Source organism: Lontra canadensis, unplaced genomic scaffold (assembly GCF_010015895.1).
Source record: "Lontra canadensis isolate GAN:19392208 unplaced genomic scaffold, GSC_riverotter_1.0 scaffold68, whole genome shotgun sequence".
Classification (NCBI taxonomy): Eukaryota; Metazoa; Chordata; class Mammalia; order Carnivora; family Mustelidae; genus Lontra; species Lontra canadensis.
Window position 1 is genome coordinate 1,696,647 of NW_022631062.1, and position 20,474 is coordinate 1,717,120.

At 41.6% G+C, this 20,474-nt stretch overlaps 1 protein-coding gene across 7 annotated transcripts in view; it reads right to left on the minus strand.

Annotated features, from left to right (window-relative positions):
- OFD1 (OFD1 centriole and centriolar satellite protein) overlaps positions 1 to 20,474 on the minus strand; it is a 46,907-nt gene that overhangs the window by 18,813 nt on the left and 7,620 nt on the right. For 5 of the 7 annotated variants that reach the window (XM_032880167.1, XM_032880168.1, XM_032880166.1 and 2 more), the window contains 6 exons: positions 19,035 to 19,103; positions 18,920 to 18,947; positions 5,694 to 5,801; positions 3,809 to 3,945; positions 3,319 to 3,492; positions 1,163 to 1,269 (listed from right to left, as the gene is read on the minus strand). In XM_032880167.1, the coding sequence (XP_032736058.1) occupies positions 1,163 to 1,269; positions 3,319 to 3,492; positions 3,809 to 3,945; positions 5,694 to 5,801; positions 18,920 to 18,947; positions 19,035 to 19,103 (623 nt within the window). Of the gene's footprint in view, positions 1 to 1,162; positions 1,270 to 3,318; positions 3,493 to 3,808; positions 3,946 to 5,693; positions 5,802 to 17,926; positions 17,971 to 18,919; positions 18,948 to 19,034; positions 19,104 to 20,474 lie in introns of those variants that run through there. The other 2 variants (XM_032880172.1, XM_032880173.1) reach the window with 2 other exon arrangements.

Here is a 20,474-nt window from a genome sequence, read left to right on the forward strand (position 1 = left end):
TAATTGATGAGCCCATAAGAATTATAGATAGAAGATTCATTTTTGGCATTTAATAATCCATCAACTGAATGTCGAAAGAGTGCCAAAAGAAAGAGGAAAACGATAGATGGGTGCTTCAGAACCTCCAAATCCGGAGAACGGAGTGCTTTTCATGGTGAGACACCCCCCCCCCATCACCCACAAAACCAACTCTGGAGCCAGGAATTCACAGGTACTTAGACCAAACCACAGTGAGACCTATGAACGCCACCTGTTCCAAGTAAAAGATAAATCCTTTGTGTTAGAGCTCCCTCTGCTGGCTAATCTGGAAGGCAAAGGCGCATTAAATCCACTTTAGTTTAACATGCTTAGACAGGAGGAGTCGGAGAGGTGGAGGTAAGGAAATGACAATATAATCATGATTATGTAACCAATAATCTGCACACATTTTGTGCCTTTACTTTTCTCTCTCATTATCCATGTGCCACTTCCGTACCGCGAAAAGGAGAGTAAGAAAGGCAGAGAGAAGAAATCAAATGAACAGAGCCTAAGAGAATGAAAAAACATTAATGAAGATGGAAACAAACTTCAATAAAATCGGACTCCTGGAGTATCTATGAATGTCAAGATCCCAAATGGGAAAGAAAGCTCATTCCACCAACTACAGACTGGTGAGCCTGGTATTAATCCCAGGTAAGACGTGAAGGCTGATACATCCATGAGCACTTAGAAAAGTAACACAACACCAGGAGAAACAGTTTCACCCAGGACAACTCAAGAGTCAGAGCTAACATATTTCCTTTTTTTTTTTTTTGGCAGCAGAGCAGGTAAAGGTGGAAGGTCTGGGTGTCTGGAGTTCAGGTGCTATGTGCACATGCAACTCTGAGAGCTGAATGACGGCCCGTAAGTGAGAAACATGGGATTTGTCAAAGCATCATTAGCTTCTTCAAATTATGTGTCTGGTCTTACTGTAGCCCAATGATGGTGCCTCATTCTGCTTTCACCCTAATATCTCATAAATGAAAACCTAGTCTTTGTCTCTCTTGTGCCTTTTAAAATCAGGTGTTGTCACTTTTACATCCAAAACTCCACTTGGCAATTAGCATCGGACTATTAAGACACCTATTTAGTTCTTTAAAATCTCATTCATTCTGAATATGTGAAAAAAATCTCCGTTACTCACAATTCAAAAGCTTCCATTCGCTGCCTCAGCTCCGCTTCTCTGCCTCTTAGCAAATCTATATCTTTTAGTAGAAGCTGCCTCTGAGCATAAATTTCTCTGGTTTCCATCTGCGTAAGAAAGCGTTAATTTTCAGTAAGCAAGCTAAAGGAAATAAAACAGATCTGAACTAACAACCTGTTTCCTAAGTTCCGGAGAACAAACTCCAGACATTTAGTGCCACAATTTCCCTTTTAAGAGGCTCTGAATGGAGGTGCGTTTTCCTAATTCCTCGCCCAAATCCAAATATGTGTTCCCTCCTTCAAAGACTGTGAAACTCCGTTAGCCTGTATTCCTAACATCCCTCATCTATTTATTCTACGTAGTATCTCTCAGACACTTAAAATTTGGTAAGTGCTTCAGCAAGGAAAGAAATGACAAAATGTGTATTTGGCAATAAAGCTCCCGAAGACTAGAACGCTCCTGGTTCTGTTGCTGTCGGAAAGTTCCCGTTCCTAAGTCATTCTGACTCAGCAGCAGCAAGCTGAAGGAATGGGCCTCACTTCCATTTGTGCGTTCACTGAGCAAAAGGCTTCACAGAATACCTAGCCTGTGTCAAACAGCACTCTTGGAGCTGGCCAGAGAAAGACGCAGAGATACAGGTCCCACCTTTCCAAAATTCACAGTTTAGTCAGGGAGAGAGAAATAATCAGACGATGCCGTGAGGATGTTATAACCGAACTACAGAAAGACCGCGGCTGGAGCGGCAGCTGAATGGGTCCATAGACCAGGGAAGGCGTCACAAGCAGGTAACATTCAAGCCGGATTTTGAAGGCCAAGAACGTTTCATCAGAGACAGAAGGAGAAGGGCATTCCGGGTGGTGGAAGAAAGACACAATGCTGTGCGTGAGGAGGGCCCTCCTGTCCAGAGCCCTTAGAGCATCAGTTAACTAAATGAACATTCTGGTCTGGTAGCCGACTGGGCTGAACGAGTCAGTCACCTGACTTGAGGATGCCCTTATTTATCTAAACATAATCCAGTCATCTCAAAGACAGACGGTGCTGCCCACATTTATTTTTGGAGGAGCCCAATCACCAGATAAAGTAAACAAAATCATACTGGGGTGCGGTCAGCATGAGCCGGCTGGGTGTGACCGCAAAGCCCCGATCAAGAGCTCTCTCAAGAGTTGCCGGCGGGACGCAGTCTTTGTGGACCACAGTCTTTGTGGTCCCAAGCCGGGCAGGTCGAAGACAGCCCCTTGTGAAAGGAACTGGATCTTCCTACAAGAATGGACCCACAACCTTTCCACCTCCTGTCCCATCACTTTCCACGAGAGAAGATCAAACAGCCACCTGGCTGACTTCTGCAGGCCTGGACTCCGCTGCTCTGGGGACCCCGCACTTTGACCCAATGGCAGCACACAGCGTGTTGTGGCCAGTCGGCCTGAAACCTTAACCTCTTGACCCACACTTATCCGTCCTCCTGTCGGTAGCCGCAGACCTTGTCCTTGAGGTCTCGGACACTGCCACGTGGCTCTCCCTTCTCCCCTGGGTTAGCAGCTTTCCTACTGGCTCCCTTCACCACCCCCACTGAACCCCCAAATCTTTAACTAAACAGGCTGCCTTTGTCAAGCCAAGTCACTTCAGCTCCATAAAGCTCCACTCCACAAGGGCCTCTTTCTACCCTCGCTGACCTTACAAGGCCTCCCAAGAACTGGAACAGGACAATCGCCCACAAGCGCCCCGTTTGGTCGGTATCAGACGCAGGCTGCCCGTCTCAGCCGGGCCCTCAACACGGCGCCGGCCGTCCTATCTGCTTTGGGGCGTTGCTCTGCCTCTCCCCCCACACAGCCGTAATGCAACTGCTGATCCTCTTCTGGAAGCTGCCCCCCAACCCTCAAACCTGCCCGAGAGGACGAAGCTTATTCAGTGTGAGTTTCTCACAATCCCCACATGGATGTTCACACTCACAGTGCTTTCCTTCCAGCAATTTCAGAGCAATGAAGTCTGCATATCGCTTATAGGCCAATCCTTCTACTTGTGCCCTTGAGCCCAATCCCTAGCACCCTCGTAGGGCTCTGTCCCGTCTGACCGACTGTCCCATCCCAGTCTCGGACCTTAAGCCCCTCTACTAAGAGCTGCAGGAAACAGACACCCAGTAAATAAATTTAAAATGTTACCTCTTGGTGCTTTTGAATTCTCTCAAGGGCCATCTTTTCCCGAGAAATGAGGACTTCAGATTTTGCTTGACAAGCTCGCTCCAGTTCGTCCCGGAACTCAGCTAATTCCCTCTCAGACTTTCTTTTCTCTTCCATTTTAACTTTTGCTATTTCCGTATCTTTAAAATACTTTAACTGCCAATTGATTACAAATAACTGTAAATACCAATAACTATACTAAAGAAGTAACTTCTCTCTTGATGGTTAGAGTTAACACGAATGCTGCACTTAAATACATTCAGTTTAACTCTTTAGTTTCCTCTCATTCACTGTACCTGTAGCGTTCATTCAAAAAGCACCAAAAAATGACATTAATTAGACAGAATCTTATGTGCAATAGTTTCCCATTCATTAGTAAAGATTCCACATTTTCTCCCTTATACCTAAGACCAAGACAATAAAAGACAAGCACCAGTATCACCCCTGCTAAGAGCAACAAGATACAACTTACCTTTTGACACATTTCTTCCCGAAGCTGCTGTTCTATTTCTCTCTTATATGCACTTAACTTTAGTTCTAAAGATTCTAACTTGGGACACCGAGGGTAAGCATCAGCAAACTGATCATCAATGAGCTGAAGCTTTTTCACTATTAAAAAACAACAACACAGGAAGTTAGGATAGAGAGATGCGGTCAGGTGAGCACGAGGCTAGAGCTCTGTTCAAAAGCGAAGCGAAGAGTATACTTAGGGGGAAGTGTAGGGATCTCTGCCACTGACTCTGAAACATCAAAAAATTAAGACGGATTAACGGATGGGACAAACAAGGGCTTGAGCAAGTATCACACAAATTTATTGGGAGAATCTAGGTACACCAGTGTTCAGCATCCAACTATTTCAACCTTCCTGCGTGTTGGAAATTTTTCATCCTCAAATATCAGGGGCGAAGAAAGCAAAGTGTACAGTATAAGCCAGAAAACACTGGATTCTCTTTCTAGTCCCTAAATGCCAAGGCAGAGAGCACTTTCAGTGGACTTTGGTTAAAGGTGTGACTCACACATTCAGAACACTGACCTTAAAATAAACAAAGATCATGTACTTCAACTCCTCTGCTTTCTAGGAAAGGAAAGTGCCCGCTACAGTTTGAGTCCTAGAGGGCTAAGCAACTACGTGACGGCCTAACGGGGACTGAGACCAGGCCCACGGGCTGTCCCATAGTCTCCTGCCATCTGCAGGACCCACAGCCCTCAAACCAACTGCGGATCAGCATGAGCCACGCGGCATGCAAACCTCGACCTAGAGGACCACCACCACCACCCACCAAAGAAGATATACAGGGTAAAAGCCTGGCAGAGGTACCAGCAGTGTTCGTCCCTTTAGAGAATTTTAGACACACTTTCCGTTGTCCTTTCTGTATTTACCAAATGCTCTGTAATTGTTACTGTTCAATACAGGACTCTCTAGCCGCATGAGGCCACTAAGCAGACAAAATGTGACCATCTGAACTGACATGTGCTTTAAGTGTAAAAGACGCACCAGATTTTAAGGACTGAACATAGAAATTTTATCTAATCTCATTAGTTTTTTTCTTATATTGATTACATGTTGGAATATTTTGGTCATATTGAGTTAAATAAAATAAATTAAAACAAAGTCACCTGTGGGTTTTGTTTTTTTTTTTTTTTACTATGGCTACTAGGCCATTAAAAATTACACATGTGGCTCATATTATTGGACAGCACTGCTCTAGAATAAGCACATACCATATTCCCAATGGAATAAAAGCTATGCCAAAATAAATTAAAGGCCTCATTATACAGTGTAACTTTTACAGATTATAGGCTTATCTTCTTACAGGTTAAAAGCACCATTACTCGTTAAGACTTGGGAAGGGCCAAGAAATCGATTAATCACACAATTTCGGAAAACCTGGACTCTATTATCAGTTCTACCCCAGACTTGCTTCCAAGTTGCTCTTCCTCTGTGGACCCCCATTTCCACAACTATAAACTGAAGTGATACACCACTAACTTCTCTAGTTTTCTACAGTGCAAGTCATCTAGGATTTCTCAGGTAGTGGCTATAAAATTAAGTTAGATGAGACACAGGGAAGAACCTGCCAGTTAAGAGAGGTTGAATTGCAACACACAAGGAAGAACGTGGGCCTTTGGAGTCCCCTTGAGACGTGGAAGGTGCAGCCTTAGCAGTCGCAAGAGGAGGGAGCAGTACTGGAGAGAAGTTCGGGTCCCTTCCCACAGCGATGCCAGAGGAAACGAGCCCCCCCCCCCCGCCACCTGCGGGTTGTATCCCTCCCGGACAAGGAACAAGCTCATAATACAGTAAATGAAGTCATTGAGAAAGCAGAACCATTAAAATTCTGAAAGAAGGCTACAGTTACCGAGAGAGTCTTTGCTAGGAAATGTTGAATTTGTCTGCGTTTCCGTATCACGGCTCGCTTTGGACTGATGATATTCTGCCAATGCTCTTAAAAACTGCATGAGAAAACCTAAAAGACACAAAGCGTATAATATAGTTTCACGGCACCAATTTCTTTCATTTAACCATTGCTCAGTCACTGTTTATATAATCTTGGTTTTAGAACATTATCCGTGGGGCGCCTGGGTGGCTCAGTGGGTTAAAGCCTCTGCCTTCGGCTCATGATCCCGCAGTCCTGGGATCGAGCCCCGCATCGGGCTCTCTGCTCAGCGGGGAGCCTGCTCCCACATCTCTCCCCCTGCCTCTCTGCCTACTTGTGATCTCTGTCTGTCAAATAAATAAATAAAATCCTCAAAAAAAAGAAAAATTAAAAAAAAACCACATTATCCTTTTCTCCATTCTGTATCTTTTAAGAATAATTTCTAAGGAAAGGCCTTTGCGAACATGGCACAAAACCTAGAAACAATAAGGATAAATATCAGTCTAACAACGTAAAAATCAGAAACCTATACGGCATGAAATGAAGTCAAAAGACAAGTGATACACTGGAAAAAAACATTTGCTGTAATAATATGGAAACAGAGGACTAATTTTCATAGTATCAAATTGCTCTTACAACCAGTAAGAATGGAAAAATGGAACAAGACCTGGACAAAGTTTACACAAAAAAAAGTTTAACTGTCAAACGTGAACAAAATGATAAATAAATGCAATTTATTTGTTGTAATAAATTACAACAGGGAGACTGCATTTTCCCAGTAAGATTGCGGAGATTAAAAACACAGGCACAGGGGTGCCTGGGTGGCTCAGTGGGTTAAAGCCTCTGCCTTTGGTTCAGGTCATGATCCCAGGGTCCTGAGATCGAGCCCCGCATCGGGCTCTCTGCTTGGCAGGGAGCCTGCTTCCTCCTCTCTCTCTGCCTGCCTCTCTACCTACTTGTGATCTCTGTCAAATAAATAAATAAAATCTTAAAAAAAAAAAAACCAAAAAACAGGCATATAGGACTTCTGGGAAGATGGCAAAGTAAGAAGATTGTAAGCTCACCTCCTCCCATGGACATACCTAGGTAACAGCCACAGCAGAGCACCTAACCCAGAAAACAAACCCAAAGACTGGCAAAACAGACATCACACAGTTAATCACAGAGAGGAGGCCACACTGAAAACAGTAGAAGGGGCAGAGACACAGTTGGGAGCCAAACTAACCACCAACTGGAGGGACACCACAAGCACGGAGAAGGGAGCAGAGCAGACCCCAGCCACACCAGGCATCAGACAGGAGGGACCTGCACTGGAGAGGCGAGTCCCTATATCATTTGGCTTTAAAAACCAGTGGGGCTTAACTTAGCCTGCCTTTACAATCAGCAGGGCTTTCCTCCAGGTATCTTAATGATCAGCAGGCTTAGCTCTGGGAGAGCTGGAGGGCAAAAGGAAACAGGGTCCACCCTTAAAGACCCAGCAACAGAGAACAAACATACAGCAGGTAACAAAACAGCAGTAAGTATGGACCTATTAATAACTACTTTCAATGCAAACGGACCAACTGCTCCAATCACACAGGGTGACTAAATGGACAAAAAAGGCAGACCCATCTATGGGGCACCTGGGTGGCTCAGGTTTTGGCTCAGATCATGATTTCATGGGTTGTGGAATCATGCCTGCACCAGGCTCCTTGCTCAACAGGGAGTCTGCTTGAAGATTCTCTCCCTCTGCCCTCCCCGCTATGTGGCTCTCTCTTGCTCTAAATAAACAGATTCATCTTAAAAAAAAAAAAAAAAAAGCAAGACCCATCTATATGCTGCCAATAGGAGAACCACCTCAGACCTAAACATACATGTAGACTGAAAGCGAAGGGATGAAAAAACGTGATTGTGCAAATGGACATGAAAGCTGTGGGAGCAATATATATATTGGACAAAACAGACTTTAAAACAGAGACCATAAGAAAAAACAAGGGAGGACACCATACAGTCATAAAGGGAACAATCCACTAAGAAGATACAACAATTGTGGGGCACCCCACTGGCTCAGTGGGAGCGTGCAACTCTTGATCTCGGAGTTGTGAGTTTGAGCTCCACACTGGGTGCAGAGATTACTTAAAAATAAAATCTTAAAAAAAAAAAAAAAGAACAATGTAAATACTTTTGCACCCAACATAGTAGCATCCAAATATATAAAACAGCTAATCACAAATATAAAGGAAGTAATTGATAGTGATACAATAATAGTAAGGGAGTTTAACACACCCCGCTTACGTTAATGCACAGAACATTGAGACAGAAAATCAATGAGGAAACAGTGGCTTTGAAGGAAATGCTGGACCAGATGGGGCTAACAGATACATTCAAAAGGTTCCATCTTAAAAGAGCAGATTATACATTCTTTTCAAGTGTACAGTAAATATACTCCAAAACAGAGCACACATTAGGCCACAAAACGAGTCTCAAATTCAACAAGATTGAAGTCATCCCATACATCTCCAACCACAACAGTATGCAACTAGTAATCAACCATAAGAAAAAAATCTGGAAAGAATACAACTACATGGAGGCTACTGAACAATGAATGAGTCAACCATGAAATCAAAGAGTGAATAAAAAAATACATGGAGACAAAGGAAAATGAGAACACAATGGTCCAGTATCTTTGGGCTGCAGCAAAAGCTATTAAAGATAGAAGATTCTGACAATTTAACAATGCAGGCTTATACCACAAAGCAAGAAAAATCTCAAATAAATAATGTAACCTTAACACCTAAAAGAGCTAGAGAAAGAACAAAGCCCAAAGCCAGTAGGAAGAAGGTAATAATAAAGATTGGAGCAGAAATAAAGGAAATAACAAAATAAAATGAAATAAATGAAATAAAACCCAGAACAGATCAATGAAACCAGGAGCTGGTTCTTTGAAAAGATTAACTGACAGACCTTTAACTGGACTCATTAAAAAAAAAAAAAGGAAAAAGAAATAGACTTAGTCCTTTAGCTAGACTCATTAAAAAAAAAAAGACTCAAATAAAATCAGAAATGAAGGAGAAGAAATAACGACCACCACAGAAATACAAAAAATTATAAAGAGAGCATCTGGGAGCCTGGGTGGCTCCATCAGTTAAGCATCCAACTCTTTTTTTTTTTTTTTTTTATTTGACAGAAAAACACAGCGAGAGAGAGAACACAAGTGGGGGCATGGGAGAGGGAGAAGCAGGCTTCCCACTGAGGAGGGAGCCAGCCCTGCTGTGGGGCTCAATCCCAGGACACCGGAAGCATGACTCAAGCCGAAGGCAGATGCTTAACGACTGAGTCATCCAGGTACCCCAAGCATCCAACTCTTGACTTTGGCTCAGGTCATGATCTTGGGGTCAAGATCAAGCCCCATGTTGGGCTCTGTACTCAGTGAGGAGTCTGTTTGAGATTCCCTCCCTCTCCCACGGCTCCTCCCCCCAACTCTCTCTATGCATGCACACTCTAAAATAAAATCTTTTAAAAACATTTTTTAAAAAGAGAATATTACAAAAAAGTATATGCCCACAAATTGGACAACCAGGAAGAAATGGATCGATTCCTAAAAACATAACCTTGAAAGCTGAATCAGGAATAGGAAATCTAGGGGAACCTGGGTGGCTCAGTGGGTTAAGCCTCTGCCTTCAGCTCGGGTCATGATCCCAGGGTCCTGGGATCGAGCCCCGTGTTGGGCTCCCTGCTTCTGCCCTTCCACCTGTCCGCGCTTGCTCTCTTTCAAATAAATAAATAAAATCTTTGGAAAAAATAAAGATAAAACTATTACCAAAAACAGAGGGAAAGGGAAGATTCCAAATTCATTCTACAAGGCCAGAATTACCTATACCAAAATCAGATAAAGACACTACCAAAACAAAGCAAAAACCAAACAAAAACCCACAAAAGACTATAGGCCAATATCTCTGATGAACACAGATGTAAAAATCCTCAACAAAATATTGGCAAATCGAATCCAACATTACAAAAATTATTCACTATGAGCAAGTGGGATTTATTCCACAGATACAAGTGTGGTACAAATATCTGCAAATCAATCCAGGTGATATATCACATTAATAATGGAAAAGATAAAAACCATATGCTCATCTCAATTGGTGAAGAAAAAGCATTTAACAAAGTACAACACCCATTCATGATAAAACTCTCTCAACAAAGTAGGTTTATTTTTTTTTATTAAAATAATGGCATTTACAATAGCACCAAAAATAAAATACCTAGAAATAAACTTAATGAAGGAGCTGAAAGACCTATACTATGAAACTATAAAATACTGATGAAAGAAACTGAAGATGACACAAATGGAAAGATATTTCATGCTCACGAACCGAAAGAGCCAGTACTGTTAAAAGGTCCATACTAACCAAAACAACCTACAGATTCAATGCAATGTCTATCAAAATACCAACAGCATTTTTCATAGAACTAAAATAACCTTAAAATTTGTATGGAACTACAAAAGATCCCCCAAAGAGCCAAAACAACCTTTAGAAAGAAGAACGAAGCTGGAGATATTGCAATTCCAGACTGCAAGACATACTACAAAGCTGTAGTAATCAAAACAGTATGGCACCAACACAACATCACACACAAAGATAATGGAACCCAAGGAGAGCTCAGAAATAAACCCATGCTTATCTGGTCAATCAAGCGTGAACTCCTACAACAAAGGAGGCAAGAATATATCATGGGGAAAAGTAAAGCTCTTCAACAAATGGACAGCTACATGCAAAGCAATGAAACTGGACCACTTACACCACACACAAAACAGGCTCAAAATGGATTAAAGTCCTAAATGTGAGACCTAAAGCCAAAAAAATTCCTAGAAGAAAACACAGGCCATAATACCTCTGGCATCAGCTGTAGAAACATTTTTCTAGACGAGTCTCCTCAGGCAAAGGCAACAAAAGCAAAATTAAACCACTGGGACTACATCAAAATAATGAGCTTTTGCCCAGCAAAGGAAACCATCAACAAAACAAAAGGGCAACCTGCCGAATGGCAGAAAACCCTTGCAAATGATACACCCCAAAAGGGATTAAAGTCCAAAATCTATAAAGGACTTACACAATTCAACACAACAGAACGATCTGATAAATAAATGGGCAGAGGACGTGAATACACATCTTTCCTAAACCATCCAGATGCCAACAGACACATGAAGAGATGCTCCGCGTCACTCATCATCAGGGACATGCGAACAAAGCCACAGGGAGCTCTCACCGCACACCTCTCCGAATGGCTAAAAGCAACAGCACAAGAAACAACAAGTGTTGGCAAGAATGTGGAGAAAAGGGAACCCTAGTGCACTGCTGGTGCAAATGCAAATGGGTGCAGCCACTGTGGGAAATAGTATGGCAGCTCCTCAAAAAATCAGAAACAGAATCACCATATGATCCAGTAATTCCAGTACTGGTATTTACCCAAAGCAGACAAAAGCACTACTTTGAAAAGATCTACGCACCCCTTTGTTTACTGCAGCTTTATTTACAACAAGCAAGATACAGAAACACTCAAGTGGCTTTTTTTTTTTTTAAGATTTTATTTATTTATTTGACAGAGATCACAAGTAGGCAGAGAGGCAGACAGAGAGTGAGGGAGAAGCAGGCCCCCTGCTGAGCAGAGAGCCTGATGCGGGGCTTGATCCCAGGACCCTGAGATCAGGACCTGAGCCAGAGGCTTTAACGCACTGAGCCACCCAGGCGCCCCTCGATAGATGAATGGATAAAGATAGGCACACAACGGAATTGTCACTCAGACATCAAAAAGAATGAAATCTTACCGTTTGCAATAACATGGACGTACAGGGTATAATACTAAGTGAAACGTCAGAGAAACAATTATCATATGACTTCATTTGCATGTAGAATTTAAGAAATAAGTGGAAAAACAAAGGAAAAAGAGACAGATTCAAATACAGAGAACTAATGGTTGCCAGAGAGGAGGTGGGTGGGGAGATAAGTGAAACAAAGGGGATTAAGAGTATACTTGTTACAATTAGTACTGAGAAATATACAGAATTGTTGAATCATCACACTGTACACCTGAAACTAATATACCATTACATTAATAATTGAATAAAAAAATAACAGTATACTCAGGCAATGAAATAATACATAGCAATTAATATGAACAAACCAGTGCTAAAGTAGTCTGAATCAACGTCATAACGCTAAAAGAAAGAAGTCATACTCATGACATACTGCAGGAGCCCATGCATATAAAGTCTAAAAACAGGAATTAACAATCTACGGTGCTAGATAGCAGAATAGCAGTGAAGACTGGGAAACTGGGAAAGCGTAGTGATTGGGAAGAATACAAGAGAGGCTTCTGGGATGCTGGCATTGTTCTATTTCTTATACTGGGAGGTATTTCCTGGGTACATTTATTTTTTGATGGTTTCACCAAGCTGTAATTTCTGCATTTTGTATTATTATACAAATACATTTTTGTTGAAAAATGTGTGTGTGTATATATATACATATAAACATATATACACGTGAGTATATGTGTGTGTATACATATATATACACACATAAAATAATGTTCATGATTGCATTGTCCATAATGCTGCTGGATTCATCAATTATGGCTTTAAATTAAGTGGGGCACATCCATTAAAAACAAACAGGAATACCTTCGTGATCCTGCAATTTCAGTTCCAGACCAGTGCAATACAGTGAGTATCACAATGAATTAAGTCTAATGAATGTTTCCCAGTACATACAGAAGTAATATTCCCACTATACTCGAGTCTGCTAAGTGTGCAATAGCATTCATTATGTCTAAAAAAAGCAACATACTTATCTTAATTTTAAAATACTGCTAAAAAATGCTAGCCATCATTTGAGCTTTCGGCCAGTCACACACGGTCTGGCTGGTAGAGAGGATCTTGCCTTGGAACCGATCAGGGTGGTGGTTGCTGGAGGTGGGGTGGCTGTGGCCAACAGCCAGACAACACTGAAGTCAGCCACACTGACCCTTCCTTTCACGAGTTCTCTGTAGCACATGATTTACTCAAAATAGAACCGCTTTCAAAATTGGAGTCAATCCTCTCGAAACCTGGCACTACATTTATGTAATAATGTAAGCCCTTTGTTGTCATTTCAACAACCTTCATGGCATCTTCACCACTAGATTTAGTCTCAAAAACCACTTCCTTTGCTCATCCGGAAGAAGCAACCCATCTGCTCAAGTCTGACCCTGAGGATGCAGCACTTCAGTCCCACCTGCGGGCTCCAATTCTAGTTGTCTTGCTATTTTCTACCACATGTGCAGTGACATCCCCCACTGAACTCCTGAACCTCTCAACCATCCGTGAGGGTTGAAGTCAACTTCTTCCAAACAAGGAAATGGGGAAATAGACAGGCTCGTTCGCTTGGGAGGGAATTTTGTCGGGGTCTGTATATGCTCAAATGCACATGCCCTTTGACCTCATCATTCCACTTTCCTAAGTTTACACAGCTGTACTTACAGAGGCGCACAAACACTGTGCTGTACACACCGACTGCTTCCAGTGGCAAAACAATAAACAATAAAATCTCCACCAATAGGGGTTAAATATGTTCTTTAAAGATAATTAATCTGGGGCACCTGGGTGGCTCAGTGGGTTAAAGCCTCTGCCTTCGGCAAGGGTCGTGATTCCAGGGTCCTGCGATCGAGCTCCGCATCGGGCTCTCTGCTCCGTGGGGGGTCCTGCTTCCTCCTCTCTCTCTACCTGCCTCTCTGCCTAGTTGTGATCGCTGTCAAATAAATAAATAAAGTCTTAAAACAAATGAAAATAAAAATAATTAGTCTGAATATACAAAGAAGTGTTAGTGAATAAAGCAAATTGCCAAACAGGATAATACGATCCCATTCATGATTATGTGTGTGTTTTAATCACACAGACTACCACATTCATAACCAAAATTCTGGCAGGATGAACTACTCATTCTATGTATCAGTGGAAAGGGAGATTACAGAACACGGGCGGCAATTTCCACTTTTCTTTCACTTGATACTTTTCTGAATAGTTTGAAATTTTTTTTTTTTTTAACCATGAGTATACATTTAGAAGTTTTTTGTTCCTTAAGACAGCTGGAAGGACTTAGCTTCTTTATCAGCCAAGTTAAAGGCCTTTTTGTTATTACCCTTTTCTGAAGATGTTTTAAAATCTAGTTTCTCACTTCCTCTAATGTGACCGACATCTGTTCTTTCATAGCCGTTGCTTGCAGTTCCTCTTGGGCTCATCCACTAATCTCCGGACCTTTTCCTCCCAGTCCTCCTGTCCTCTCCCCACACCTTCCTGCTACTATTATGCTCAGGGTGTCTGCTCTGCCTTTATGGAAAAGGCAGGCATAATGCAGAAATGTTCTCCGAGATCCTGCAGTAGATAATCTTCTAAGGTGTGCTCTTCCCTCTCACTCGTTCTAGGTGAAGAATGGTCACCTTTTCCCAGTTGCGTAGTACTATTCAAGGGCCCCTAATTAGTTCACTTCCCCCCTCCCCTCCCCGATATATATATCCCCTCTAAGAAGCAATTCTCTACTCTCATTTATTCAAGCATTCATCTACATCGGTATGGACCCAGGGGTATTTTACACATTGTATTTCAACTCCTCTGTGATTATGTAACATTTTTGTATAATCCAGTATTTTATTTTGTTGCTCCATTTGTTCTAACTTTGGCCTTTGGAAGGTCTTTCATGGTGGATTTTTTTTTTTTTAAATTAAGCCCTTTCATCTAGCACTATAAAAGATCCAGGCTCATTTTGTACACTCTCTGCCCCAGTCCTGGAATCAGCCATTGCTCCCGGCAGCCTTGGCTCCTCTTATTACAGAATGGTATTGGAATCAAAATCTTAGTGCTCCGAATGGGCCTAGGCCTCTAGGCCCTCTCAGCCTCCAGAATAAGGAAATCTCAGTGTTCCACTAACCTGTGTGGACACACATCTGTAAATACCTCTGTATATCCTCTGCATCTATATTAAGCTAAACTTGAGCTTATCCTGAGGGCTCCAACAAATCCATTCCCACACGGATCATTCCAGTCTCTTCCACTCACTGATCCGTGAAGCTGCACTCTCCAAATGCTGAGCAACTCGGCGCTCCCCCTCTACTACCCATCTGGTTAACTGTGTGGTTCCAGCACACATGTACAATGGTTTTCAAACTGTTAACCAGCACCTCCATGAGAAATAACCATCACCCTGAACATGGTGCCTATATACAGTTTCATTTGCTTTTAGCCTCACGGTTTCATTTCCAAAGCCGGTCAAGCTCAGGTTCTTTTTTTTCGCCATCCCCTCCGGTGAGGTTATTAGCTGGTTTGGTCACAGTCTGCAGTCCATCCTGGGATCACCTGACCTCCTAAAACTTTATACATTAAGGTTCACCCTTTGTACTATAAAGTTCTACAGGCTTTGATCAATATCTAGAGCTATATATCCTACCATTACAGTATCCTACAAAATACCTTCAGGACCCTAAAAAATCCCCTATGCTTCACCTATCCAACCTCCTACACCCCTTCCGTCCAAATCCCTGGCAACCACCAACCCACTGACCAGCTCTATAGTTTTGCCTTTTTTTTTTTTTTCCCCTCAACTTTTTAAGACTTTATTTGATAGCCCAAGAACAAGCAGAGGGGACGGGGAGAGGGAGAGGGAAAAGCAGGCTCCCCATTGAGCAAGGAGCCTGACGCAGGGCTCGATCCCGGACCCTGACATCACGACCGGAGGCAAAACCAAGAGTCAGAAGCTTAACCAGCCGCACCACCCAGGTGCCCCAGCTTTTGTTTTGGCATGGATTGACAATTCATTCCTTTGAGCCCAACAGTATTCCAATGTCTGGATGTACCACAGCTTGTTTACCCATTCACCTACTTAAGAACAATTTGGCTGCTCCCGATTTCTGGCAATTATGATAAAGCTGCTATAAAAACATTTCTGTCTGGGGATCTATGTGGCCCTAAGTTTTTCAACCAGCTGGGTAAACAACTAGGAGCATCACTGTCGGATGGTATGGCAAGACTAGGTTTAGCTTTGTGAGAAACCACCGATCTCCCCAAATGCCTACAGCATTTTGCAGTGACACTATCAATGAATGGGAGTTCCTGTGGCTCCGCATCCTCACCAACATCTTGTGCTGTAAGGTCTGGATTTCTGCCATTCTAACAGGGGCATGGGGAGATCTCTTTGTTGTTTTAATCTACACTGCCCTGATAACAAGTGCCATTGAACATCTTTTTGTATGCTTACTTGCCATCTCTAGATCTTCTTTGGTGACTTGTCTGTTCAGATCCTTTACCTATTTTTAAACCGTGTTGTCTCTTTAAGACTTCTTTGTATATTTTTGATATGTCTTTTAGGAGAGGCGGCCTTTGCAAATATCTTCTCCCAGTCCTGGGCTTGTCTTTCCATGCTCCTTGTCTTTCAGAGCAGATGTTTTTGATTTTAATAGAGTCTAACTGGTCCTTTTTTTTCTTCATATATATGCTTTTAATATTCTATCTCATCACCAAACTGAAGGTCACATACATTTTTTAATGTTTTCTAACATGAGTTTAATAGTTTGATACTTAAAATTAGATCTACCATTTATTTTAAATCTAAGATAGAAGGTCTGTGTCTAGGTTCGTTTTTGTGTATGAGTGTCCAACGGTTCCAGCACCACGTATGGAAGAGACATCATTCCGCCCTTGAAATACCTTCACCTGGGCACCTGGGTGGCTCAATGGGTTAAGCCTCTGCCTTCGGCTCAGGTCATGGTCTCAGGGTCCTGGGATCGAGCCCCGCATTGGGCTCTCTGCTCAGCAGGGAGCCTGCTTCCCTTCCTCTCTCTCTGCCTGCTTCTCTGCCTACTTGTGATCTATCAAATAAACAAAATATTAAAAAAAAAAAAAAGAAATACCTTCACCCTTTATCAAAAATCAGTTGACTATATAGTTGACCCTTAACACGGGTTTTATATGGGGATTTTTTTTCAATCAATATAGGTCAGTACTGCTAATGTATTTTCTCTTTGATTCTTAATGATGTTTTTCTCTAGCTTACTTTGAGAGTATGGTATATCATATATTTAACACACGAAATATGTGTTGACAGTTTATCAGTAAGGGTTCCAGTCAACAGCAGGCTGTTTGTTTTGGGGGAGTCAACAATTCTAGTGGATTTGGGACTGTGCAGCGGCCCTGGTGGGGGGGGGGGGTCAGAGCCCCTAACCCCTGTGTTGTCCAAGGGTCAACTGTATTTGTGTAGACTAATTTCTGGGCTCACTGTTCCATCCCGCTGATATATGTAGCTACTGTGTTACCCATCACAGGTAAAGATTTTAAGTTCCAGAAAATAAAGAGCCAATGTTTAAATTTTCTGTCTCACCCAAATTCTCTACACAGCTTTTTTCTCGGCATTAGTATCTCTGAGAAGTTGGGGATGGAAAGGATGGGTAAGTGTAATCTAGGGGGAAAGTACTACAGCCATTCAACAACCCAGCACCCTTGAAAGAGAGAGTAAAATAAAACTATATACAGGTCTCTGCTAGGGCCTAAACAACAGACACAAAATATCTTCCTATGCGTCTTCTATGTTCTCATTTTCTTAACTGGAAGCCACAAATTTTTTAAATTATTTCATTTTAACAATAGCTATTTTAGTGTCAGCAATGAGTTCTACCCAAATTTTAAATTTTGACATGAGGATGCCTGACATGTCTACTATGCAGTTTTTCTGAAATTCAGAACCTATACTAGGAGGCTGGGTGAACCCGGGAAGAGCTTTTAACCACATGTCTTTCCAAACCAGAAGCATTTTGACAGTGTATAAAGGTGAAAAACTATTTTTCAAGAGAATATGAAATACCTGTAACAAGTGGATTATTTCCTAATATCCCTTTAGGCCCTGAGTTTCCTTCTGAAAGGAGAGTAAAGGTACAGATAAATGCTATATCCCTTAGATCTTCGTGCCCTGGACAATAGGATAAGCACTATTCGTGTGTGGCTATTTAAACTTAAGATTCAATTCTTCAGTTACACTAGCCACATTTCAAATGTTTAACAGCCACACATGGCTGGCGGCAACCATATCAGACAGCAGAGACACAGGTGCTCCCCCCATCACTACAGGAAATTGACACTGGACAGTCCCGTCTTGGAATACCAAATATAGGATCGCTCGCCATACCAAAGCTCAGTATGGATGACCTACTTTGCAGGCACTCCAGAATGTCCTGTGATCTGATTTACTCGTCCTCTGCTAACATTACTCCCAAGAGACGAGGCAATTAAGTCATAGACTAATGGCTGGCAGAAACTAAATACTCAAATGTTTGATGAAAGTTAAGTTCTCAGTGAATGCCCTACTGGGGATGGTGGCAATACTGGCAACAGACAAAATCCTGGAGCTCACCAACACAAAAGGGCCACTATGTAATATTACAGATTATTTACAACAGACCTAAAGAGTATGCATTTCATCCAAGTTACCAGCTTAACTTCATGCCACAACGTCTATCGTCTAGTCTAGCTCATGGTCTGGCATGTTATGGACTCTATGAAGGTTAATATCAAGCCCAAGAATAAAGCAATTTATCAGGCTCATATAAACACTTAATAAAAAGTATATATGTAACACTTATACTGACCCAATACTTCATTCTTTAAGCAAATATTAAGAATCTAGGAACTGTACTTGAGGGGGAGATCTAGACTAAAGACACCTAGCCTTAAAATCGTTAGTTTGTGTGTGTGGAAATGTTCCCAACAGTGGGTATCTTTACAAAATGCAGCTTTCACATCATTTCTAGGGTTCTATCAACTCTATATATAGTTTTGGGGGTTTTTTGGTATCTAAGGGCAATTAAGAAGAGTGGAATTTAGGGAAGTGATTGACGTCTGTCAAAATAGATGAACTGTTCTATTTAAAAGGTAAGGTATTGGGGTGGCTGGCTGGCTCAGTCAGTGGGGCGTGTGACTCCTGATCTTAGGGTCATGATTTCAGCTCCACGTTGGGTGTAGAAATTACTTAAATAAAATCTTTTAAAAATATTAGGTAAGAAGGTAAGGTACTGTCACAGCATGGAAACTCAAATTCATATTAAATTCCCTACTCATACCCCTCAATATTATTACTTTCATAGTTTTACAGGAAAAAGTACATGACAAAAATGCTGCTATTTTCTACAAAGATGAAGGCTCCTACCTTTGTTTTCTTTATCAAATCCTGAAATCTGTTAAAAGAAAAAATTTTATCTTTATTCAACTGTTCAGTTACAATTAACAGACCAAAGCAGGTTATAAAAACTAAACAATCCTACCAGTGATTTGTAGAGACTGGATTCAGGGTTGATTTTAATGAGTTGTAATAGATCTTCCATAGTAAATACCTTAAGGAAAAGAAAAGTTAGAAATGATAAACTAGGATATTTCTGAAGAATCATAGTTCAGACCAAATTAAAAAATATTTTGATCATGCTAAAATAAAACTGAAGCACTTTCTTATACTATTGATAACATATTGAAGTCACAAGGATAAAATATTTTTCTTGATCACATAATTAACCTCCAACTATTACACACTGAAGACAATAGGTCTAATATGTCTAAATGGTTAATGCCTTACAGATTACAAACACTCTAACAAGTGAGCCAGTGAATACATGTGTGAATTCCAGGGTCTTTCAAATGCAGTTAAGTTTTTAAAGTATTACTGCTTCAAAATATAAATAAACTTTTACTGTCATTTCCAGAATGAATAACTAAAGCATACCTAAAATAGTCTTAAACATTTTGGGTGGCTATTTGTTTTTTTTAAAGGTTTTGTTTATTTACTTGAGAGAGAGCCAGAGAGCAAGCAGGGTGAGGGGCAGAGGGATAAGGAGACTCCCCACTGAGCAGGGAGCTCAATGCTGGGGCCCCATCCTGGGACTCCAGGATCATGACCTGAGCTGAAGGCAGATACCAACTGAGGCACCCAGGTACCCGTTGGGGGGCTGTTCTTAATATATATTTCTACTACAATATTCATCATTTACTAGGTTTACCCTGAGAACATGGATAGGTTTTCAAGTGGTTTTCCTTTATAGAAAATATTCTGCACAGCATTTTTTTTTTTTAAGATTTTCTTTATTTATTTGACAGACAGAGATCACAAGTAGGCGGAAAGGCAGGCAGATAGAAAGGGGGAAGCAGGTTCCCTGCTGAGCAGAGAGCCCGATGTGGGGCTCGATCCCAGGACCCTGAGATCATGACCTGAGCCGAAGGCAGAGGCTTAACCCACTGAGCCACCCAGGCGCCCCTCTGCACAGCATTTTAGAGTAGAACCTTTAAGTATGTGAACCAGATTAACTACTGCTGTAACAACTGTGTAACTGACTATTACTCATGCAATAAGCAAAATTGTGAAACGTAACTGGAAACTCAGGGGTGCCTGGCTGGCTCAGTCAGTAGAACATAGGACTCTTGATCGTGAAGTCCTGAGTTCAAGCCCCCATTTGGGCTTAGACCTTACTTTAAACAAACAAAACTTAAAAGACTGATGGACCAAATAAGAACTCCTAATGTCGACTAATAAAATTCGGTTGTTAAATAAATACAGCATATTTGAATTTTCATATACTAACATTGTTCTTATTTTCTTAAAACATCTGAATATGAACTTTTAGTCAATTATAGACAAGATAAAGAACAAAAATAGAGAAACAACACCAAGAGTTAAACTACGGACTTTAGGGGTGTCTGGGTAGCTCAGGCAGTTA